General features: G+C 46.8%; 1 protein-coding gene across 3 annotated transcripts in view; it reads right to left on the bottom strand.

The window, feature by feature from the left end:
• LRSAM1 (leucine rich repeat and sterile alpha motif containing 1) overlaps positions 1 to 25,508 on the bottom strand; it is a 3,131,994-nt gene that overhangs the window by 2,185,399 nt on the left and 921,087 nt on the right. For all 3 annotated transcript variants that reach the window (XM_069609805.1, XM_069609807.1, XM_069609806.1), the window contains one exon: positions 17,562 to 17,683. In XM_069609805.1, the coding sequence (XP_069465906.1) occupies positions 17,562 to 17,683 (122 nt within the window). The remainder of the gene's footprint in view (positions 1 to 17,561; positions 17,684 to 25,508) is intronic.

The raw sequence follows: 25,508 nt of genomic DNA, 5'->3' as shown, positions 1-25,508 counted from the left end.
TGTCTCTAAGATTCTTTGTCCCGTCTTCACGGCGTGTTATACCGCTTGTACTTCTTGGTGCTTGGGACATGGCCTCTCTTCAGGGAGGAGGTTATGTCCTTGCGTGTTGGTCCTTTAGGCATACAGGTTTTGTCTTGATCTGTTCCTTGCAAGCTGGATTGAAGGCTTTCCAAGACCCCACAAGCCTCTTCTTCCGATGCGACTCAAAACCCCTCGCCGTCATACTCAAAGTTTAGTGAAAATGGTAAACCCCATCAGTATTGAGTTTCATGCTCCTGCAGCCAGGTCGTTAGTGGGCGGCAACCTTTTCGATTGATGAGCGATGTTGCAGACAGATCTTGAAACATATTAATATTGGATCCTTCAAAGTCAATGGGTTCAGTCTCTCTTACCTTTTGCAGGTGGTCTTGTTTCTGCCTAAAATAATGACATTTGGCTAAGACCAATCTTGGGCCGTTCGCTGGACCCCCAGCCGTGTGTATTCTATCAAATTCAAAGTTGACTGGCTCCATGGGGTCGAACAATGCTGCAATCAGCGCCTTTTCCCAACTCTCCAACAAAGATGGGGTTTCTCCCGGCTTCTCACTAAGGCCCATTATACAAATATTTGATATCCGCTCTTGGTTCTCCAGATCGTCCAACTATAGTTCTACGTCTCTTTCTCTTTGCTCCAAGTCCAGGAACCGTGCTTCACTGTTCATTGCCATGAGGTCGACTGACAACTGGTTATTCTCTAGGATGTCTATACAGTCTTCGACTTTTGCAAATCAGTGACTTTCTCAGTCAAGCTGGATTTGATGGATTGGATTTCTCCCAGTAGGAGTCTGACGTCAGCTTTGGTTGCACTATCGTGATCCTCCCCCGGAACGTCTGGCTGACTCGCTCCCTTGCTCCAGTTCCATGGTTGCTGGCTCGTGGCGAAAACTGCGTAACTTGAGTGCTGTGCGCGGATCCAGGGTGGATATTGTGACAAGCATAGACTTTTCCCTGCTGGGTTGGTGGTAGTGGTGGCTCATTCACTGGCTGTTGCCTGCTCTGTCAGCTCACTGTGCCCCCATCTCAATCCAGGACGTCTGTAATTAATGCTCGCACTCTGAGCTCTCTTGACCACCACTTGCTTAAAAGTTGCTCTGCTGATCGGCTAACTACGTTACAGGCTGGTTGTCTTCGAATCATAACCATATCTGTGGCATTCCCATCTTTAAAGGTGCCCTCTGCCATGTGTGAAGACAATTTTCTTAGAATTGAGTCAAGTTGTTCGGTCCTTCTGATTTGGTCACAATCAGTTGCTGCAATGTGCTGTGGTTCCCTGTTGTGTAAGGCTATGTCACTGCTCATGGGATCATCTTAATTATTCCAGCTGCCTATCACAGGGGGGTGGTTCCCTGTCATGTGGGGCTGTATCTTTGCCAGCTAGTTTGTTTTATCCCTCCAGCTGCAAACACCAGCTGCGTTCGAATGAACCTCTGCTACCAGATCTATTCCCTCATTATGCGAGGCCGTGTCACTGCCTCTTGCAATCCAATTAAATCATTAGGATTCATGTGTCTGCAGCATTACTTGTTGAATGAGGGATTTTTTTAAAAATGAATATCAGTCAGCGCGCCCCTCCCTTACCGGCTGCAAGGCTTGCTGGGCTGGGCTCCAACACGAACCAGTAAGCTACAGTCACCTCCCTCACTGCTGCTTCATCCCTCACTGGGGGGCGGTGGATTGCAACTCCCAGTTTCTGTTCTTACGGGCAGGGCATGTCCCTCCTGCCAGGCACTGGCAGTACAAGGCTCTTCTCTGTGTCTCTCAGGAAGGCTATGTCTCCAAGTAGAGGCTGGCGACGCAGATCTCCATCGTTGCGCTCCGACAGCGGCCGCTATGTTTTCTTCACTGTTACGACGGTAGTTAGATCCGGGCAGCGTTCGGGTTGAATAAAAGCTCAGCAATTCGCACAACTTAACCTGTGCCTTCTCCATGGGTTCGGGTTTCAGTTTTCGGGTTTGTGTGCGTCAAGGCTTGCCAGTAATGGAGCGCTCCGCCATTGTTACCTGCTTGGTGAGGGGGACGTCGGCTCAAGCAGCCATAATGCCTGCGCCCCCTGGTGTTCCTGGATAAGCATCTTTGAATGCCACAAAAAAAGAAAGCAAATGATGAGCATATTCTGAATAGAATAAAAGCAACGTTGTGCAGGTGGCAAGTACCACAGAATGAATTGACCGAAAGACAAGTATTGGCAAAGCAAGTAAAGTCCCAAGAAGGGTGTGAGAAGAGCATTGACACAAGCCAAGTGGTCAAATGACTGCAGGTTAGAAGCAGACCTGTATTGGCAGGAGTCAGAGAAGTACTGAGAGCAGGCGGGGACAGAGAACGGTTTGGTAGATGCTCTGAGCAGGTAGAGCATGGTCTCACACGAGTTGGAGGTGTCCTGGAAGAGGTCTTCGCTCATCGGAGTACCCCATTAGTGGATCCGTTTTCCACAGAGTCCAGCAGGAAGTGTAGACAGTTTTGCTCGAGGAAATTAAGTGAATGGTGGCCAAGGCAGTCACGCTAAGGTGTTGGAAGAAACTAAACCTGATGCAAGAATTACTCTTCACGGTTAAGGGAAAGCAGTGAACCATGGTTGATAAAGCAGATGGAAAAGGGGTATTGGTTGCGTGACCTGTGATGGGTGGACCGTGTGGTTTGATCGCTGCGCCTAGAATGTGTGCCCTACATAGATTAGTAACTGAAAGGAAAAGGCAAGAGTATTGATGTCAAGAGGAGCAAGTCAATGAAAATGGACAGGAAGAGACATGTGTGACAACAAACGTGGATTGGCAAACTAGGGAAAAGTAATCCTGGTAAGGAGGTTGGGGGAGGATCCCGATCCTTGGTGAACTATTTTGAACTTGGGGAAGGGGAGCTGGAAAGTAAACCAGGAGCTGGAAGAAGCTGACAACTTTATTTGGAATACTGCTTCTTAAATGTTTGTCATCCCTACACATTGTTTAGCTTTAATAGTGAGGGGAAGAATAGGTTTTGGACACAGATGGACTTTTAAGTTGAACGTTCTGACTCACACTTTCCTTACTTCGTTAGGTAGGGAAATCCCACCTGAGCATAGGGCAAGTTAGGCCTTCAACTTAACTCGGGAGGATAGCTCAGGGGCAACATGCTCCCCTTGGAAGCAAGACGACACGAGCATCACAGGTTCGATCCCCAGGTCCGCACTTGGAAACATCCGGGTATAAAGTGCGTTATAAATAACCAATCATATCATATAACTATCCTGACGTTTAAGTTCATAAAACCTGTTTGAATTTTGAATCTGTTGTCTGTGCCTTGCTTCATGATGCCTTCACATCTGTCAGAGATAATCGTACAAGGGAGTCCATGCAGACAGAACATATCTGTGAAAAAGGCTGCAGCCATTTCAGCAGCTGAAGGAATTTTGGTAAAAGGGGAGTAATTAGCCATTCGGGTAAATAAGTCAATTGTCACAATGATGGTGGTGTAAACTCTTGAGGGAGGTAACTCTACTGGTGGTCGGTCATTTTTTCGAAAAAATAATGTCGAAAAAAAAAGGTCGAATTCCGTTTTTTTTTAATTATATATTTATTTTGGGGTTCGGGATAAAAAAAATGGGTAAATTTTTTTTAAAAAGGGTGGTTGGTGGGGGAACCCCCCCATTTCGAAAAAAAAAATGCATTAAAAAAAAAATATATACTTTTTTTCGACATTTTTTTTCTCGAAAAAATGACTTTCGACATTATTGGTTTCGAAATTATGACTATAAACCAACTCTACTATAAAATCTGTGGCAATTTTCTCCCATGGTCGAGGGGGCCGAGTAGGTTGCAGGAGTAAGTCTGTAGGTTACCATTTGGGTGTTTTGGATTGTGCCCTTACGTCGCATGAGCAAGTATTCCTGAACAGAAGTAAACATGTGAGGCCACCAGAAATGACGACGTAAGGTGTTTAAAGTAGCAGTAACACCTCTGTGGCCAGCAGGTAACATATCATGACAGAGATGGACGGCTTGTCTTTGTGTAGAGTCTGAGGGTATGTGCAACCGGTCGTCTTTATACTGAAGACTCCATGAGTTTGACGTGGTGAGGTTCTGTAGAACAGCGGAAGTGTTGGTGTCCTTTTGAACACAAATCAAATGTGAATCAAGGGAACAAATAAAAAACTCATCTTGCAGCACTGTATTATACGGCAATAAGGCATTTTCTGGTTCCTCATGCATACGTGAGAGTGCATCAGCTTTTATGTACCGACTTCCAGGTATGTATGTCATGGTAAATTGGTACTGTACAAAAATAATAAGCCCACCGGCTTGTCGACTGTTGCGAAATTCAAATTTTGAGGAGCCTGTAGATTCCGGTGGTCTGTGCGAATCAGAACTGGCATGCTGAATCAGAGTAGCAGATGTCTGTAATCTAGACAGGCATGTCGAATTGCCAACAGCTCTTTCTCACGTACGGAGTAATGTTTTTTGCTTACCCCAAGAATACGAGACAAATAAGCCAATGGTTCTCCATCGTCTTGTACTTTAGAACCACTCTGATAGCGTAATCGGAGGCATCTCTCTTAACTATGAAACTTTTGCTGGCATCTGGTTGACAAAGAATGGGGGCCTGTGTAAAGGCCCTTTTAAGAGAAGTAAATGCTGTTTCTGTCTCGTTGGTCTATTGATACGGTTCATCTTTTTTCAACAACCGGGTAATAGGTAACACAAGAATGAGAAATAAAAAATAAACTCTATAAAGGTTTGCCATGTGTAAAAAGCGTTTGATTGGTTTAACGCTTTGTGGACTAGGCCAGTTGAGAATAGCCGGAACTTTTCAAAAGGACATGGAGATCACAGCATGGGATATCACATAACCCAAGTACTAGATGGAAGACTAGCTCGGAAAACTCTTCGACAGGGGAGCGTAGTGCACCGTGACTCAGTGGTCGATCCATCTTGCCTCGGTCGTTGGCTCCGGACGTGATGTCGATCGCCATACAAATACTGCGCCACTACGCCCCTTACCTCAGTTCCTAACTTTCCCCCCCCCCCCAAGCTCAGAGACTGTAGATGATTTTAAAAAAAAGAATAAAATTTCTTTATTTAGTGGAAAATTTGACCGTAGGAGGAATGCTGCACTGAATCACAAGAGGCCAACAGTCCCTGAACCCATAGGTTACCTCTTTCCTCCCCAGAGAAAGACAGCCACTAACCAGACACTTTCATAGAGAGGATGAATGGGAGGGATGTTGAGGAATCTGCATACGGTAAGTAATTTCTCCTTCAATGGATTGCCTTTCTCCTGCAGATTCCTAATCAGATAAACTCCCAAAGCAGTATTTGTGATGGAGGCGGGATTAAAGTATTTACAGCAGAAAATTCTGCAAAACCACCCTTCCAAATTGAGCGTCAGCCCCACAGGCGATGTCCAGGCTGTAGTGCTTAGCAAAGGTGTATAGCGAGTACCAGGTTGCTGCCCGGCAAATGTCCCTCACCGGTGGTACTCTTTGTAGCGCCCGCCCTTCAGCTAGATAGCCCTCTGGTGTAATGGGGTTGGATGTCCAGAGGCAATTCTTTCCCACGGTGTGATAACACTTGTAGATGCGCAGCGTGATCCACCGTGAGCTGGTTTGTTTTGAAACAGCTAAGCCTTTTTTCTAGCCACAGAGAAGGCCACAAACAACTGGTCTACCTTCCTGAATTCTGCCGTCCTGGCCACATAAAAACTCAATGCCTCAATGAGTCTTCTGGTCTAATCTGTGAAAGCGTTCCTCCTCCTTAAAGGGGTGCAGATGTGGGTAAAAAACAGGAAGGTCAACAGCCTGAGACAACAAACTCCAAAACAAGAAATGCCTCTGCCTGGTTGCGCAAGCAGAGCCTTCCTGCTCAAGGGGACATAGCGCTGATGGACTCTACCCCTTGATGAAAAACTAAATACAGGCTTGGCTGGCTGTTGCACAGCTAGGCCCAGTGACTTTGCGGCTAGCTTGGACTCTCTGAATGTCTCCAGACAGTCGTTGGCCTTGGGGCCGAAAAAGATTCTCACCATCAAATGTAATGTCAAGGAGTTTGTTTCAGACATTCAGTGAGAATGAGCACCATGGCTGAACCCATAAGCCTACCGAACATTTGCAACGTCCAGGCTCATCTTCAAAGACTGCCAGGCCACCTCTTTTCCATCGTCTACCAACTGCTAGAAATCTTCCCGCAGCTTCCCATTGGAGATATACTGTTCAGCCTGCCCAATGGCCACCCACAAACCGAAAGAACATCTGGCAAATCTGCAAGAGACATTGACTGTCTTAAAGGCAATGCTGCCGGCCGAGAATATTTTCTTTGCCACGGCTTCCACCTTTTTCCCTTCTCTATTAGTGGAAAGCATGGACGTAGATGGGGCTGACCTGGCAGACACTGTAGCAGCTTGTATCACTAACCCCTCCAGTGTCGGATGGGAAGAGAGATATGAAGGGCCTCCCCTTGCCGGCCTATATTTTTGGTAGAAGTCAGAGATAACTGGGGGTGTGGTACAAGACCTATTTGCCACAACCTGAAAATAGGATCAGCGATCGCTGCATTGAAGGGCATGGCCCGCTCAGTAGCTGGTCTCTCAAGGATGTCACTTAATATAGCCAGTAACTGGCTTGATTGGAGCACTCCACCCCAGGGTTTCCACCACCATGTCCAACAAACTCCTAAATTTGGCATTAGTGTGGCTATACGGGTGGGCTTGCTGCATTTCCAGGTCTGGGGATGTGCCAGGCCTATTGGGGTTGTGAAGACCATCAGCCAGCGCCACCAGGTCTGCAAAGTCTACAAAAAAGTCAGCCCCTCCAGTGCCCGAGTACGTAGGGTCAAAGCCACCCTGATTGTTGTCATCATTGGTGCCAAAAATATCAGTCAGAGCCGAAAAACCCAGGCCTAGACTGAAGCACAAAAGTCTTCTCGATGGCAGCCGAAGACGTTGATGGCTTTACAATCGGCACTTACAAGGCTTTCGGAGCCGAAGGCGCATCAGAAGGAACCGGCGCCCGAGGTGCGCTGGCAAGTATCAGCGCCGAAGGCGGTGTTCGCTCCAAGGTCGGGTCACCGGGCGCCGCTGGAGCACCAGGGCCTGCTGCATTGAGGGTTCGCCCATACCTGAAGCTGGCTTGTTTGTTTATACATTTAGTAATGCGCTCCAAACCATTAGGTAGCTGGACGCAGCAGTACAAGAAGTCTTAAAGCTTAGTTACAGTGCATATCACATATGCATACATATACATACATACATACTTGATACAATGCATATCATTTGCATATGCTTTCATGTGCATTCAGGCAAGATATATTACTAACGCCAGTGGTTACAACATGGTGGCGGCAGGTGCTTGCATGTTAAGTGATGCCTGGGCAGATGCAATAGGTGCTGTAGTCATATCAAGTAGGGGAGAGTAGCAGTTAGGGCTGAGGGGGATCTGGTTATGAGTCATTAGTGCACAGCCATTTGAGTACATTAGGTCTAAATTTAGGGTAAGGTTGTTCCAGTCTGAGGTCAGGTGGGAGCATATTCCAAGATTGCGCAGCTTTGACTGGGAAACTGGTTCCTCCAGCCGTAGAGCGTTTGAATCTTGGGATCTCAAGCATAGATGTGTTGGCAGATCTCGTGGGGCGGGTGGGTGTTCTCCTAGTGATTTTTTCCGAAAGGTAGGTGGGGTACTAAGTTGTTCAGGCACATGGAGGTGAGAGAAACTGTTTTGAGGAAGATTCTGTCCTTTATTTTTAGCCAGTGAGCCTCTTTTATGAATTTGGTAATGTGCTCCTTGTGAGGGATATTCAACGCTGCTCTCAAGGCGTTGTTTTGCAGTCTTTGTATTTTATCTGCGACATACTTGTTGGCTCCGGAGTACAGGGCGTTAAAGTAGTCTAATCTGAACATTATGAGAGCATTGGCTAGGGTAATGCAGCTAGCACTAGAGAGAAACGGTCTAGAGGCTCGGATAAGTTTGCAGGTGTGGGTTGTTGAGGAGGCAAGGGAATTGATTTGCTTCTTAAGGGTGAGAGAGGAATCCAAATAGAATCCTAGTGTTTTAACCACGGGCATCACCTTGATAATATTTTTATCAATGTTGAAGGATGCGTAGTTTGGGCTTAGTTTTTTTAGGTTGGCTTCAGAGCCTAGGATCAATACCTCAGTTTTGTCGTCATTCAGGCAGAGGCCATGTGATGCCATCCATGCCTGAATGAGGATGTATCTCTTGTTCACCAAGGCCGAGTCTGCTTCGAAGTTGCCCGAAAGGGGTATGAGGATCTGGGCGTCGTCTGCATAGTTGGTGTAGGTGACGCCCAGTCTATCCAACTTATCAAACAGTGGTTTGGTGAAGATGTTATACATGGTGGGTGAGAGACAGGATCCCTGTGGGACTCCGCAAGATATTTGGATAGGATCAGCAGAGGGGAAGAAGACTCTCATAGTGTGGTTGGCTAGAAAGGATTGAACCCATGCTATGGCCTCCCCTGAGAAGTTGGCTTCAAGCCTAAGGTGGTTGCATAAGACTGCATGATCCAGCAGGTCGAAGGCTGCCGACAAGTCCAATAGAAGTAGCAAAGCCGTTTTTCCGCTCTCCTTCAGCTCCTCGATTTGAGTCTTGAGGTCTAGCAGGGCTGTTTCGGCGCCATGGAGAGGGCAGAAGCCAGATTGCCGTGTGCCTAGCAGGTGGTTGGTTTCTAGATAGTCCTGAATTTGTAGGTAGCCAACTGTCAATTTTTAGTAGGAAAGGCACAGTGGTGATGGGTCTATAGTTTGTAGGGATGGAAGGATTAAGGTTTTGTTTTTTAAGCAGGGGGAGGACCCAGGATTCTTTCAGGTTGGTGCAGTGTGGCCTTTTTGTTAGCTATTTTGAGTTGGACAGAGGAGATTTTATTCAATAGAGCATTTTGTATGTTGGTACACCATGTCTTATCCTTTGGGGCATTGTCTATCACTTGTATTGGTGATTCCATTTCCCGAAGGATGGAGAAGAGTTCCTTGGTGTTGAATTTAACTTTTGCAATTCTGTCATTGAATATATTCTTTTTAGTGTTGATTATTTCTTTTTTATAGAGTTTAGATAGTTCGGTTAGTTTGTCTTTGTTGGAGTCGGTAGGGGAGCTGCGCAAAACATATGCAGCATCCGAGTCTTAAATTCCTCCCACTCTGCCCTGGACATCGGCCCTGCCATTGACATAAAGCAGTCACTTGAACAATCTGATTTGCGCTGGTGTCAGTGGCGTTGTTTCGTCTTGTGGGAGGAGAAAGAGGACAAATTGCTACGGAAATTGGACCTTTTCTTGGGGTTTTTTCCGATGCCTCTAATCCTCATCTGGAGCAGGCCCCTCTGTTTTGGCCTCTGATGACCGAACGGTCGACCGCGCCAGGAATTTAAAGGAAGGTCAGCCTACTGAGAGCTTCGCCACCCGTTCTCTGAGGTATTTCGGGTTCATCTCGCCACCCGCACTACAACTCTCAGGGTTGTGACCGGTACAGAGACACCACACGCAGATTTCATGTGGGCCTTCATTCGACATTTTGGAGTTACAGTCCCTACAGCGCTTGAAACCAGAGACTCTGGGCGTGGACATGGCTCGACTCGCTTGAAACAAGGATGAGTAAAAGTCGAAGTATAGCAGTGTTCCTCGAGCAGTGGGCTGACCGCATTGAAAAAAGTAACTGAGGTAAGGGGGGGCATAGTGACGCAGTATATGTATGGCGACCGAGGCACTGAGTTAAGATGGATCGACGGCTGAGTCGAAGTGCACTACGCCCCATGTCGAAGAGTTTTCCAAGAAGCTGATGCTGGACGGGATATCTATTTGAGGAGTAATCTGTGGGAGAAAGGCAATCCATTGAAGGCTGTCATGCAGTCTGGTGAGTACTTGACAGACATTTTGACGGTGGTCAGTCAGGTTAGAAGAATGGATTAGAATATCCTCTAAATAAATGATTACGAATTGGTAAAACATGTCTGAGAATGTAAGATCCATAAATCGTTGGAAAACTTCAGAGCATTCAGTAATCCAATGATGGCATGACGAGGTATTCAAAATGCCCAAAAGAAGTTAGAAAAGCAGTTTTCCATTCATCGCCTTGTCGAATACGTATGAAGTGATAGGCTCTGCAAAGAGACAGTTTAGTAAAGATGACAACACCCCTAAGGGTTTCCAAGACATCCACAATCAGAGGTAATGGATATCTGCCTTTAACAGTGACACAGTTTAGACCTTGACTGTCTAAGCAGGGTCTTAATTCAGTGGTTTCCTTTTTTGGAACAAAAAACAAAGGAGCTCCACAAGGTGAGTTTGAATGTCTAATGAGACAATTTTTTAGACTTCTAGCCAAATACTCTTTTAAGGCATTTTTTTCTGTTCTGGTGAGGATAGAATGAACATCCTTCCAAATGGGATAATGGAATCAGGAACAATATCAATGGCACAGTCTTCAGGTCTATGAGGGGGTAACAACTTTTTGAGTCGAGAAAGACGTCAGAAAGCTCCTGATATTCTGACAGAAACAGTTGCAGATGGGCCGCCGGTAAGGAAGGATTGGTAGTCTAACTATCCGTGAAGTGAACTGATACCTTGATGTTTTTGTTTGAGCAATGTTGAGTACAGCATTCTGAACCCAGAAACAGGGTTCCAGGCACCCAATGTATGTATGGATTGTGTTGCTGGAGCTACAGAATACCAAGAACAACAGGAAAGTGTGAAGTTTTGATAAGATTAAAACTCAGATTCTCTGAATGTTGTGCCACTTTCATTTGCAGTAAGTGGGTTTGCACAGATATGGGTCGAGAGGAAAATGGTCTTCCGTTGATACCTTCCACATGTTGCAAAACAGACTTTGTTAATGTTGGGATGGTATTCTGTTGAGCCCACGTGATGTCCATAAATAAAACTGCGGCACCGCAATCCACCGCGGCCAGAGCACTAATGGATTCCTGATCAGGTGGGTTATCAGTACGTTCAGGACCACTAGGATAGGTCTTGACATAGTAGATGATGGGGTAGTACATTAGGAGCCTTCTGCATTCTCCCAATTCATGGCTCCATTTAGGACCAGGACCTAGTGTTTCCTGAATGCTGTGGAGGCACAAGTGGACATTACCGGAGTAGATGGGAACGTGAACCACAATACATGCTTTAAGAAACCTAGGGGTGTTCTCCCATTTAAACCCAGAACGTCCTCTATTCAGGTGGCATGGGGAGGGCCATCGCTCTTGGATCCCAACTTTGGGTGTGGACGAGTCAGGGAGGATCACCTGAGTAGAGGAACCCAGAGTTGTCTGAAGGGGATACCCCAGGTGAGATGCAGTATCCTAACAGGGAAATAGGGAGCAAAAGGAAATCCCAGAGGGCTTCATGGGCTATGTTGATCCCTACAACTTTTATTCAGGAGTCGTATCCTGGGATTCTTATCCGGTCATTTGTGACCCAAAGGGGAGAAAGAGGGGAATCAGTTGTCCGAGAAAGGGGAGGAAGATTCCTTCATCCTCTACCTGCCCGGGTCGTGAACCTCAAGACTTCTGTCCCTATAATCACTACGCAGACCAGATTAAAAGGTTGTCCTATGAACCAACAAGGAAATGCAATCTCCCCTACAATCTCATTCTACCTAAAAACCCTTTCCCTCAGCTTTCATGGGATCTGCGTGATTTTACCAAACCCAAAGGTGCGACTCCCAAAGGTTCAATTTTATTTTCCACAAGTATATATGTGGGGGAAAACCCCCGCACAGCCCCCTGCCTTACCCCAATAGATTTTTTATACACTTTACCCCCCCACATATATATATGCAGAAAATTGGGGATCGGACTTTTGGAAGTCAAACTTTTGGTATTCGGTCCTTTTGTACAATACGCTTTCATGGGGCATTTTCAAACCCAGTCCATCACCCCCTCCCCATTTCCACCAAATACTAGGACGAGGAAGCGGGAACAGGGAGTAGTGAAACTTTCCCATAAGAATAACATGGGGAACGTAAGGAAAACTGGCTGTAGAAAGAACTGAAGTTGTCCCATTGATAGAGTCAGGCCCTCACTAATTATCATTCACACCTGACTCCCCTTGACTGCTTTTCCAACTATAAAAGGTGTGGTTCTGCACAGCTGAATGAGCAAGCTGGGGATGTTGTTTGGACCGAAGAAGCCACGGAGCAGAGAGCAGCAGGATCGACGGCTTGGAGAAGAACGGCGTGCCGAGACGCTGGCCCGGTGTTTCTTAGGGGCTGCAGCGTGGCTAGGGAGCTGTGTCTCCAGAGAGCCGGAGCGAAGCATCTTGCAGGCTGCTGTTGGCGGTTGTAACATTGCTCGTTTCCTTGGCACCTGTGACAGCCCCAAAGGTGTCTGAGGAAATTCAGGCCCGCACAACCAGGAGGGACGGCTTGTCACTGCGCTGCTGCCCGGGTGAGTCTCGTGAAAATAAGAGAGAGAGACAGAGAAAGAGAGAGACAGAGACAGAGACACAGACAGAGACAGACAGAGAGAGAGACAGAGACACAGAGAGAGAGACAGAGAGAGAGAGAGAGAGAGACCGAGAGAGAGACCGAGAGACAGAGAGAGAGACAGAGAGAGAGACAGAGAGAGAGACCGAGAGAGAGACCGAGAGAGAGACCGAGAGAGAGACCGAGAGAGAGACAGAGAGAGAGAGACAGAGACAGAGAGAGAGAGGGATACACACTCGGGAGCATACGACTGAAGCAAAGCGGGCGAAAGGAAACCCATTAAGTGGCACAGAGAGGTAACGAGGAAAGAAGAGAAAACTAGTGAAGATTGAAAACAAGTGACAATATCAAGAAAGAGAAATTCAGAAAGCAGAGCGTGCAAGGGACGCAAAGAAAAAGAACTATATTAAAGAGGGCGTGAGCGACCCAAAATGAGAGAGGAGGGTGCAAGCGGCCCGGCAGAGTGGAAAAGGTTCCAGTGCGAACAGAAAGGTAAAGAAAGTGCAAGTGTGCACGGGATAGCAAGGAAGAGGGTGCCAGTGGGCACGGAAAAATAAATAAAGCACAAGCGTGCAGGAGAAGGAAAGAAAGGTGCCAGTGGGCACAAGAAAGAAAGTCAAGAAAACAGAGGGGACCAGGAAAGGGTTCAGAAAGCCCCTTAAGGAAAAGGTAAGATCAGGAAATGAGAGGGGTTAAAGCTTGGGGTGGACGCGCTTTGGAGGTGCAAATAACCTGGCGTTTTCAAAAGTCTCTGATGCTAACCCTTTGAGTGAACTGTATATGAAGGAAAAGGCACATCCTGACAAACTGAACTTGTGTTTTCTTTTTAGCTCAAGAGGGGCCCAAGCTTGGGGGAAGGGAACCCTGAGAGACCTGAAAACTGAATTTTGTGTTTGAACTAGAAGGCGGCCTAAGCCCAAGGAAGGGAACCCGGAGAGGCCTAAAAGCTGAACTTGGGTGTGAACTTGAAAGGGGCCTGAGCTTGGGGAAGGGGACCCTAAGAGGCCTATCAAAGTGGAATGCTTAATTTTATTTTTATTTTACTGAAGGAACAAGCTTGGGGAAGGGAACCCCAAGGCATTAAAGACATTAACATTGTTTGAACTATGGAGAGGGTCCTAAGAACAGTCCCTTTTGATTGAACTCATCCCTGTGAAGCTGACCAACCTACATCTGGTGAAAAGACCACCTGAAACCAATCCTGGTTTTCCTATTTTTGTTGAACTACCTTTGGCTTTTGAAAGACTTCCTAACACATTTTTGTCAGAGAGTGAGGGCAAGCATAGGTTTAGACACAGACAGGTTTTTATTTTGGACTTTTAGACTTCAACGACTCTTAGAAACATCAGTTATGGGAATCGTCCCTTTAATGTTGAGGCCAGTTAGGCATTACACCAACCCAGGAACCTTTAGAAATAAAGGTTTAGAAAAAGTATCTTTGAGCTTGTGCCTCTCTTGATACCATGCCTGTCTCACAATGCATAATCCCTAGGCAGCACTTAATTGCATAGGTTAAGGCTCAGACATTGTATTTGTAGAAGTACCAGAGGGAACCGGGTTTGTTTTGTAAGGACAACTTCTAGCCTTGCGTTTCTCTGCCCATCTCTCTTGAAGAGGGTAGTCAATTTGTAAGGTTAAAGCAACTAAGGCATTGAAGTTTGCTGGACGAAATCCGGGCCAACTCATCTTTTATATCTTCATTTAGGCCTGGGCGAAAAAGGGTAAAGAGGTATTTTCTTGCCAGTCGGTCCCTTTACCTAGCTGCCTAAATTTGCTAGTAAAAGACATCACATCCATAGACCACGGCTGTAAATCGAGGAGTGTTTCTTGTGCCATAAAAGCCATGTCCGGTCAATCGCACACATTTTTGATTGCTGCCACAAATCCGTCATAATTGTCCAGCAAGGGATCAGAGCCTGTGACAAAAGGGGTGGTGGGGCAGGGAAGAGCATTGCCTGTCAGGTGAGAAATCAGAAGCATAAAACAAGGGTAGAAAAGTAAAGTTGATTGTGCAGGAATCAAATGAGAAAGCAAGCAACCAATGATGACCCTTCCCATATAAGGGATCGGCACTTGGAAGTGAAAGAAGCAAGTGATAAATAGTGACCATGCCAATGTATGAGACCACGCCCTGGGGCAATCAAATGCCAGTAGCATACAGTTTGAGGAGAGAAGGTGCTTCACATCACAATCCCAGTAGTTTTGAGAGTGGCATGGGCTTGAGAGTAGGCTGGAATAATCAGTGAGGTTCACAGAGCAAAGACATATTTAACCACAACCGACTCAGGCACGGCCGGCTGCGCTGGTTCCCTGACAAATAGACCAGAAGCCGAGGACGTGGAAAACAAAAAAACACATACCCTTTGCGTCCAAGTTCTTCACAACAGAGCACACATCAAACCCCCACACTACCGCCCAAGTAGACTGGGGAAAAGCATAATAGAGGCATGAGTGAAATCGAAAATGGTGGACAAGGCATTTTGAAGGCTTTTTTCGGCCCACTAGGTCTTCAATGAATGCAGGTGTGCTAGTTAAGACCCACCAATCGTAGGCCCTCACCAATATGGTCACATAGGTTCAAATCCTCAACAGAGTCCAGCTCAGGGGGTGGGGACACTGGGCTATAGAGGACCAGAACATGCTGTCAGTCAGGTGAGTGGGTTTTTGGAAGAAGCAGTAGGCAGGCATTTAACACCAGTTGGTGAGTGGAAGTAATTTGTAGAGAAGGAGCCTAGTGAGGAGAAGAAGCGCAAAGAGGACAAGAGGCCTGGAAAGGAGAAGGAGCTTAGAGAGAGGGAGTGTGGAAAGGAGAAAAGGTGTAGAGGGGAAAAGGTGCAGTTGAGAAGGAGGAGGGTTTGAGAACAGAGTGAGAAGGAGGTGGCGGAAGAAATTGAGGTGGTGATGAAACATGAGGAAAATGTGTGTAAAGAGAATATGGGGGAGGTGGCTGAATATTAGAAAGGAGGAAATTGATCAGAATCAGGTGGTTAAAGGTACTAAGGAGGATGTGGTTAAAAGAAGAAGGAGATGGGTAAATGAGTGAGAAGGGGAGCAGATGGTTAAAGGAAGTAATCTGTTGGTGGGTAAATGTAGTGGGAAGGCAGTTAAAGGAAGTAAGATGGAGGTGGCTAAAGGAACTAAGGAGGAGGTAGCTAAACAGAGCAAGGTGTCTAAAGGAAAGTAGGAGGTGGTTAAAGAAAGTAAGGAGAAAGCGGTTAAACATCAGGAGGATGTGGTTGTACATCCGGAGTAGCAGAAGGTCAAAGGTAGTAAGAAGGATGTGGTCATAAGTCGTAAGGAGCGTGTAGTTAAATTGAGTAACGAGGACATGATTAAAAGAAGTAAAGAGGAGGTAGTTAAAGACGAGGAGGTGGCGGCTAAAATGACGTCTGAAAGAATTGATTGAATATCAAGAGGAGGTGGTTAACCACCAAGATGAGTTGGTTGGCAGAAGTAAGCAGGAGGAAGGCACACATCAGGAAGAGGAGGAGGAGAAGTAAGTAGGGAGGGGAAAGAACAGTAAGAGGTATATGGGAAAAAGCAAGAAAAGAGGAAAGGAAGTGAGAATAAGCAACACCTGCAAGGAGGGCTAGCTTAAGCAGAGAAGTGGCTAGATGGAGCAGAAAGCACAGGTTAGGATCCTGGAAGTGGGAGGTGACAGTCCATGAAAAGTGCTTCTTCTTGCAACCCTGCATTGAGGGAGAGGGCACTCTTCTGCTACAAGAATACAAAAGGTTGTATCTGAAAGTGTGACTGATATGAAGGGAGACCAATAACGAGAGCCTGATTACAGACAGTGAACTTTTTTGACTGCCCAATACGCACAATAGCTTATTCCTACCCATCCACTTCAGCACTGGCATCAGACTCCCTTTCTAGGGCCACAGTATATTCTCCTGCACTGAATTCCCTCTCCTCATTTACACTCCTACCCATCCGTATCCAACAATGACATTTTCTGTCCCCTCTCATCCACTCTATCCCCTTCTCTGAAAGAGAGGGACAGAGAGGGAAGACCTATATAGCCTGGGCCTTAAGAACACTTCTAAAATAAAATGCATACTGAAGGAACCAATAGTAATGTTTTATATTAAAATTGGGCCTAGTTGCAACTTATTTTCAAGAAAAGTTTCTCTCCGTTGGATTAGGTTTACAGTGGGGACTACTTTTTTTTATTTGGTTTACTTTTAGAATTTCAGCACAAATGAGTAGGAGAAAGTGTTTTCACAACTTACTGTATGCGTGTCTCCCAATTTCACGGCTTTATACACGTCTTTTCAAAATACAGTCAAACTGTTCAAAATTGGAAGTCACAGGAAGAACGGTAGTTAGTTTATGTTGATCTATTTTGCTAACTTTCACTAGATTTTGAGCATTGTAAAAACTATTACAAGCTTTCCACTTCCATATTAAACCTTTTAGTGTCTGCAGTAATGAGCATTTTAAGGTCTTGGTTTGACTGGTGACTCCACAAGAAGGTCGTCAAACAAATCTGAATTATGAAGTCACATAATTTAGTCTCCAACTAAGTTTATTTTTTTTAACTACGGATTAAATAGAATTGGGAACATAGAGAGTCACCAGCTCCCACCACCCACAGAGGTAAGCTCCAACTGCCATCCATGGATCATATCCTGGAAAAGAATCCCAAATGATATTGCGCTCTCAACATCACAGTCACCCATAGACACACAGGCAAATATACAGGGAGGGAAACTAAGGATGGCACAAAAACCAGGCCTAAAAAATGATGGACCTACATACAGAAATAATAACTTTACAATTATCAAACATGGTAAAAAAGGTAATCCTAAGGTAAGCAACATTACATTTTAAATGTTTCTTTTTATCCTTCGGTCCTCTCGATAGCTAATATCAACCAGACTAACATTTAAAACATCTTTTCACCTCAAATCTCCTCCTCTCAGAATGTCTAACTCAGTTTATCAAGAATCTGTAACAAACCCCAAGAGTGAAAAACTGAGCATTAAATACTAGTAATGTTTTGGCTTTGTGCTGAATTACTTAATAACAGTCAATATGGAAGCATGCCAGAATTTTAACACCATTACAAACAACAAATTCTTCCAAGTGAAAGATAATCACATATGGACTAGCATTTACCTCTAGTGTCCTAACGTAAGCCAGGGTCTGTGGTAATTCACGTAGTCTGTTTTCGCTGATACTGAGAGTGCGCAAACTTCGCAGCCTGTCCATTGTACTGGGCAATGCCTTTAGTTTATTTCCTAAAAGAAATAGTGATTGTTATGCCACATTTTGTACCTGTTTTATAAAGTGGAATACAGCAAGTATGGGTAAAACCTAAACCTTTGTCTCGGGGGATAGCTCAGAGGCAACGTGCTTGCCTTGGAAGCAAGACGACACGAAGCACCACAGGTTCAATCTCTGGGTCTGTCCTATACCACCCATTCTGGAATAGCAGACCTTGCCACTGGCCCATGAAGATGGGAGCTAAAGGCTGATAAGTCCAAAGTGTGTTAACGATCAAGAAGGGTATCAACAGGCTACATATTATCTTGTTAGAATGGCTTAGACACAACATAATGGGTTACACGCAAAGACATTTGATCACTTTGTTATGTTGCTCTCTGGGAGTCACACGTCACAGCCTTAGATGAGCATTGAATTAATCAATTTGTATATCCTTTTTATCTAGTGAGCTCCATACACTATGACTGTCTAGATGAGACGATGTGCATGCCAAAAAATGTGAACGCATAGATCAACATTCCCCTGCTGTGGTCAATAACAACCATGAGGCATTGGAACCATTGGTGTGTCTGGGGCTCTTTTCAACATTTGCTGGACCCTGATGAAATATTAGGTTTTTACAACAGCAGCATAACAGAGAAGGGGGCTTGTGGAGGGTGTGAGTGAGAGATAGACAAATCCTTGCAATTTGGCTAACTTTAAGACAAGACATGGATATTTGCCATACAACAAAATAGTAATCAATCATGTGTTTAGGATTTGAAGTAAAGCATTCATATATACCAATACCTCAAAATACACAGTAACTGCACAAGATCACAGTGCCATGGAAATCGCACTTCCAAACAATCAGCTTCCTTTCCCATAGGCTATAGGTAAGGCAGCTTCACATTTAGAAGAAGACACAGTGTCTGCTTTTCAAGTGTTCCAAGTTACTTTGACTGCAGTTGTGTCTTGTAACTTGCTCAGGGGCCACCAATCACACAAATACAGCCCTGCAGGTTGGTGGATAACCAGCATTTCAAACACATACTCCAACTCTATGCATGCAACCTTTTTAATTGTAGCTATTAGGAGGAATGCTAGAGCTATCTACAAGCTAATACTATTGGAAAATTAGTACAAAAGGGTTGCGAAAGGATGTGAGGAGTGACACAGAGGACGTGGGTGTTCTATGGGTTATCCACTGTCACAGGGTTCCAGTTGGGAGCAAGGGGTACACCAAGCCCACATGTTGTATTCACTAATTGCAATGCCATGACAATTGCAGGTGTTGACATCAACTGAAAATGGGATCTTCTTAACTACAACCAGTAGTCGGGGGGATAATAATTTGCATTTTGGTGCTGATTTATCAACCTCAGAAGGATCAAAGGCTGAGTTTGGCCCTGCCGGGATTCGAACCTGCGTTGGCAGGCTCTGCACAGATGTCAAAGCGAGCGCTCCACTCGCTGTGCTATCTGACTGGCTAATGATTCGATTGGATGATTTGCCCTTTAGTGGGATCTGGTCCCTTCCTCCTCAGAGACTCTTCTGTGGCATCCGGGAACTATGAAGAGTCTGAAATGAGAGGCAGACACAAAGTTGTAATGTTTTCACTGTCGGACATCTTTTTAAAATAAAAAGAGTTGGATAAAGACCTCTCTGGCCCTATCCTAAAGAGAGTTTCCCTGCCTAGGAAACAAACTAAAGATCAGTCTGTGTCTTGTCATCAAAATTATGTAAACTGTCTTTGTGCCCAAAACAAACTATTCTGATCCTCACACTAGAAATTAACAACTAAGGGTTTAAGGAAATGTATGACTTGGGTTGGGCAAATAATGTTCACAATTTAACCAAATAAGGAACAAGTGTCTTACCTGTAACTATTGTTCTCCAGCATGGGTCTGGCATGGATTCACATGTTCATGAATATTCCCTGACGTCAGGCTGGGAATCCTCAGTAAAAGAAAAAACTGTTTCAGTTTCACTTTCACTTACAAACTGTCTTTCTCCTTTAAACAAATCACTGTCCACTGGATCATACTACCCCATCCAATGGCAATCCTCTCGCTAAGCCCCTCTTTTGGCAGCCATCTTCAGATTTGGTAAGCACGTAAAGTGGAAGTATGACCAAGAAGAGCAGCAGGGGGGGATCGGATGGAGGGTTTGCATGTGAATCCATGTCAGATTGATGCTGGAGAACAATAGTTACAGGTAAGTAATTTGTTCCTTCTTCAGCATGGGGTCTGGCATGGATTCACATGCTCATGAATAACGAATACATAGCAGTACCACATTACACAACCACGGGAGCTGGTAAGCCTCAACAGAAGCAATTACTCTTACATCTCTGGAACAGACTCACCTCAAGCGAACAGGTTGCGTAGCACTGCTTGGCCAACTCTGGACTCCACCCTGGAATCCCTGTCGACGCAGTAGAATGGTGTGAAGGTGTGCGTGGACCTCCATGTAGCAGCCCTGCAGATGTCCAGCAGGGGCACAACGGACAGGAACGCCGCCGTTGCAGCTATTACTCTGGTGATGTGGGCTCTCACACAGCCGGGCATTGGTCGGTTCGCCAACCCCTGACAATTCATGATGCAACCGGAGAGCCACCTTGAGATGGAAGCCTTGGACAAGGACTTCACCTGGTTCACAGGACCAAAGTTCACAAACAGTTGTCAAGTCTTCTGATAACTCTTTGTGCGTGTCACGTAGAACTTTAAGGTACGAGCAACGTCCAGCGAGTGCAAGGCCCTTTCAGCCAATCACTAAGGTTTTGGGGGAAAAAACAAGTCACACCAAAGGCTCGTTGTGGTGGAATTCCAACAGAACTTTCAGCATGAAAGAGGGGTGCGTCTGAAACACCACCCTCGATTCGTGAAAGGTCAGATATGGCCGTGTGCAGGATGGGGTCTGGATGTCACCCACCCGCCTGGCAGAGGTGATGGCCACAAGGAAAGCCGTTTTCCACGAGAGGAACTTGAGGGGCCTGATGCATAAGCTCAAAGTGGGCCCCCATGAGCCTTGTCAGAACCAAGTTGAGTTCCCACACCGGGGCTGGTGCCTTCACCGTCGGGAAAGATTGAAAAAATCCTTTGAGGAACTCTGTGACGAGTCGATGAGAGCACAGTGACGATCTTCCTGGAGATCTGGTGTAGCGCGAGATAGCCGCCAGATGCACCTTGATAGAAGCGTGTGCCAGGCCAGCACTGGCCAAGGAAAGCAAGTACGGAAGAACATGCGGGACTGTGACCCCCAACGTGGTAATCTTCTGCGAACGGCACCACTTAGCGAAACGCTTCCACTTGTGACCGCAGCACTTCAAAGTCGATGACAACCTGGCCTTGGCGAGGATCTCCCTACAGTCTGCAGGCAACTCATATCCTCCAAACTCTAGGGATGCAGGAGCCAAGCCCTCAGGTTCAGTGATCCTGGGTCGTAATGAAGGATTGCGCCTCCTTCTTTGGTGAGAAGATCCAGAACTACTGGAAGCTTGACCCGAGGCAAGGCTGACAGGCTGCGAAGTTCCGGGTACCAAATGTGCATCAGCCACGCCGGGGCGATGAGTATCATCCTGCATTGGCACTGTCTGAGTGTGCTGATGACTCGTAGCAGGAGAGGCAACGGAGGAAACGTGTACAGAAACAGGCCTTCCCACGGGAAGGAGAACGCGACCCTCAGGCTCCTCGGTTGGGGTCATCTTCTGGCAAACATCTGGCATTTGGAGATTGGCACTGTCGCAAACAGTTCGATCAGGAGCCTGCTCCACTTGACGAAGACGCGGTCAACCTGGTCCTGCCAAAGTTCTCACTCTAAGCAGGAGCGCATTTCCTTGCTGAGGGAGTCTGCAATGGTGTTCTTGACTCCCACTAGGTGAAGAGGAATGAGGAACATCCCCTGGCTGACGGCCCAGTGCCAGAATTCCTGCACCTCCTTGGAGAGCGCCAGAGATCGGATGCCCCGTTTCCTGATGTAGAATATTGTGGTGCTGTTGTCCATGAAGAACCTCACCACTTTGCCCTTCAGAGATGGGAGGGAAGACTTGAGGGCCCATAACACTGCCAATAGCCCCAGGATATTGATATGGAAATCCCTCTCTTCCGGCAGCCACAGGCCTCTGGCATGCAGGCGTCCGGTGTGGGCTCCTCAGCCTTCCAGGGAAGCATCTGTGGTGACCGTCTCCTCGTGAACTGCGAGCCGTCACCCAGCAGCGATTAGTGGGGTAGGAGTGGCCCAGGGCTAGGTTTTGAACCTCACTCTACCCTACAAATCTGTCCCTATAGCTGACTCTCAAACGTAGGTGTTTTTTCTACTGTTTTTAAAATTGCATTGTGAAAGTTTCTAAAAAAAAACAAAATGGCATTGTGAACCTAGGCCTTTTCCCCCCTTAGAGGACTCTCTGACTTACATGTGTTTTTTTCAGTATCTAAATACACTGATAGTAGTGCCATTCTGTGGTCGACATCTTAGCAAAGCACTCCTCTAGTAACAGGGCACCATTGTCCGAGTGCCTGTCGTCTTGTCCAATTGTCAACTTGTCTCGTCTCTGTCTCGTCTGCTTGCACCCTGCCCGTTGTCATGCCCTAGTGTTCTCCCCTACACCCCCCCCCACTCCCTTACTCTTCTCTCCTCTCCCTACCTACTCTAGGGTGCTCTCTGTCTCTCCTATCTTTTACAACTGCTTCTCTATTGACTATCCTGCTCTCCTCACTAAATCTGGTAGGAAGAAGTTATTTCTTTTTTAATTTGGTTTTATTGAGCATTTTCCAACCATAAAACAGAATAATTCAAACACATGGTCATTAATAAAGAAAGAAAAGCAACAAATCTGAAACAACCGCCCTCTCCCACCGACCGCCCGCTCCTACCCAACTCCCCCCCGTGCCCCCAACACCCCCACCACCAGTGTTCAAACCGGAAGCAATCGCCATTCATCTCAAACCATGCAAGATCATTCGGGGTCAGCGGCCCGGAGGCTGGGAGTCAGATCTTTGTAGGTTTCCAGGAACGGAGCCCACTCCATTTCCCTGCCAGGTGTAACATCCCGCAGGAGACCAGTGATGTTTTCCATGTCATACAGGTACATAGCTTTACTTGGAAGAGTCGGTAGGTTCCAGCTTATAGTGATGTGGGGGCACTCTCTTCCAATCGTCATCCTGTTGCTCCAGGCTGTAAAGGACCAGCATCCGGTCCAGATCCCGGGGGAACCCCTCAATCTTCCTGATCCATGCCAGGACCTCCTTCCAATACGCTTGCGACTTGGGACAGGCCCACCACATATGCCAATAGTCAGCCTGATTTCCACAGCCTCTCCAGCACATGGGGCTTGTCTGAGCAAACATCTTTGAGAGTCTTAGGGGATCAAACTGCCACCTATGGAGTAATTTAAACTGAAGTTTGTATTGGGCTGAGATAGACGTTTTGTGTGCCGACTTGCACATCCTGTCCCACAGGGCATCCGTCATCATTGGGCCCATGTCTTTTTCCCCATCTTTTCCGTAGCCCTTCTGTTTTGGTCCCTCTCACACTGAGGAGCGCAGCATACAGATTTGAGATAAGACCTTTGGTGTGGGCTGATCCACTCAGGATTTTCTCCAAGGGGGTGAGCTCCCACACCAGTTTCTTGTTCCATTTAGCCGCTGTTCGGTTTCCCTTTAGCTGCAGAAATTTGAACACCTCTAGGGGCCCTAATTGGAGGCCTACCTCGAGGTCCTGGATCTCTATGCATCCCTGTGGCTTTATTAACTGGCCCTGCCTCATACCAATCCTGGAACCTCAGTGGTTCTGCAACGTCATTACGGGTTGGCGGGGCCCAGATACAGCTCATGGGGGATGGCCATGTTGTGAGACCCTTCATTTCGCCTTTGTTCCACCACAGACGCAACAGAGACCCCATACCAAAGTGGTTAATGACACGGTTTGGGAAGGATTTCCTTGGGGCCCCATAACCATTCTCCTAGGGAAACCGGTCTCAATCTGTTGTTCTCGATGGCCACCCACTGTTTCTGTTTGTCTCCTTACAGATGTGGGATGATAGCCCTGAACTGAGCTGCTCGATAGTAAGCGTACATGTCTGGCAACCCCACCCCCCCCCACTTCTTTTGGTTGAATCAGCATGGAGTACGATATCCTCCGTTTTTTACCCTGCCAGAGGACCTTGAGGATCATTCCCTTTATTTCCACGAAGTGTGAACCAGGGACAGCGATGGGAAGCATTTGATAGTGATATAGTAACTTTGGGAGCACAACCATTTTTAGGGCATTCAAACGTCCTAGCCAGGAGACCAAGTTTGGCCCATCTCTGCAGGTCATTGGCTATTTCTTTGAGCAAGGGGGGGGGGGTAAGTTGGATTCGTAGAGCCTATCTGTGGTCCTTGAGATGATCATTCCCAAGTATCTGATGGAACGATACACAATCGGGATACCGCTCATGGTCGTGACCCTCTGGTCTTGGTGTTCCTGGGCTTTGTAGAGGAAAAGCGTTGATTTATCCGCATTGACTTTTAGCCCCGCCCACTGGCCGAATTCTTGTATAGTTTGCAAGACTTTTGGTATATCGGACTGAGGGCTTGCCAGATACAGGAGGATATCATCTGCAAACATTGCCAGTTTGTACTCCGCTTCTCCTATCGTCGTTCCTACGAATGCCCTCGCTCTCCTGATGTTGTTGGCTAGTGTTGAGAGGGGCACCCCTGCCTGGTACCCCTCGTTAGGACAATCTCCCTTGAGGTTTTGCTGTTCACAACGACCCTTCCCCTTGGATTCCTGTATATTCCTGTATAGGGCCTGTATCCCTCATATGAGAGTTTCCCCGAAGCCCATGTTTCTCAGCACGGCCCATACGAACTCCCACTCCACCCTGTCAAATGCTTTTTCGGAGTCCACGCTGAGGAGGGCATGGCTTCCTTCTATTCCAGCAGTGTATTCCATTATATCCAGGGTCTTTCTCGTCGCGTCTGCTCCCTGCCTGTCCTTTATGAAGCCCACATGGGCCGGGTGCACCAGGCAGGGCATGTCGTCATCCATGCGGGTGGCGAGCACTCTGGTGTATATTTTAGTGTCCGTGTTAAGGAGTGATATCGTTCTGTATGATTTACAACTTGTGGGGTTTCTTCCTGCCTTGGGGATCATTACTATGTGTGCTGTTGAGAATGATAGGGGGGGCCTGGTCTGACTCCCTTATGTGGTTGAACAAAGTGGCCATGTGGGGTGCAAGGCTACCTGCAAAATGTTTGAAGAAACCCATGGAGAATCCATCCTCCCCCAGGGCATCCCGTGGGAGGCAGCCTCTTTATTGCTCCCTCGACCTCGTCCGATGTGATGTCTGCTTCCAGGAAGGCCCACTCCGCGCCTTTGAGACGCGTCAAGCCCGCTGCCTCTATGTATTCCTCGATCTCCCTGCTTACCCTGCTACCCTCGCTGGTGTAGAGGTTACCGTAAATATCTGCAAACCGCTCTCTCCCCAGACGATCGCACCCGCTCCCGCTCCTCTGTTTTGATCTCTTACACCCATCGGTCTGCTCTTTGGGCTCTAAGCCTGGCAGCCAACATTCTGTCAGCCTTATCCCACTTTTCGTAGAAGGTCTGCTTCAAGAACTTTAGCTTTCTAAAGACCTCTCCCATCCCCATGGCTCTCAGGTCTTCCCATTTACTTTTGAGGGTTGGCAAGGTGTTCCTCCCGATACCCACCTTGGGCATGCAGTCTCCCTTCTAGTTCTACAATTTCCCCCCTTAATTTCTCTTACAGGATTTTACGCTCCCTCTTGCGTCTCGCCCCCTCTCTCATGATATGGCCCCTCCACGGTTGTATACTAATTGACCTTTTCACAATTGACCTCGGAAGAATTGACCTCG

The sequence above is a fragment of the Ambystoma mexicanum genome, chromosome 8 (assembly GCF_040938575.1).
Source record: "Ambystoma mexicanum isolate Mex_15411 chromosome 8, UKY_AmexF1_1, whole genome shotgun sequence".
NCBI classification, from domain to species: Eukaryota; Metazoa; Chordata; class Amphibia; order Caudata; family Ambystomatidae; genus Ambystoma; species Ambystoma mexicanum.
Note: the sequence above shows the minus strand (reverse complement) of the source record. Positions and strands in the feature narration are given on the sequence as shown.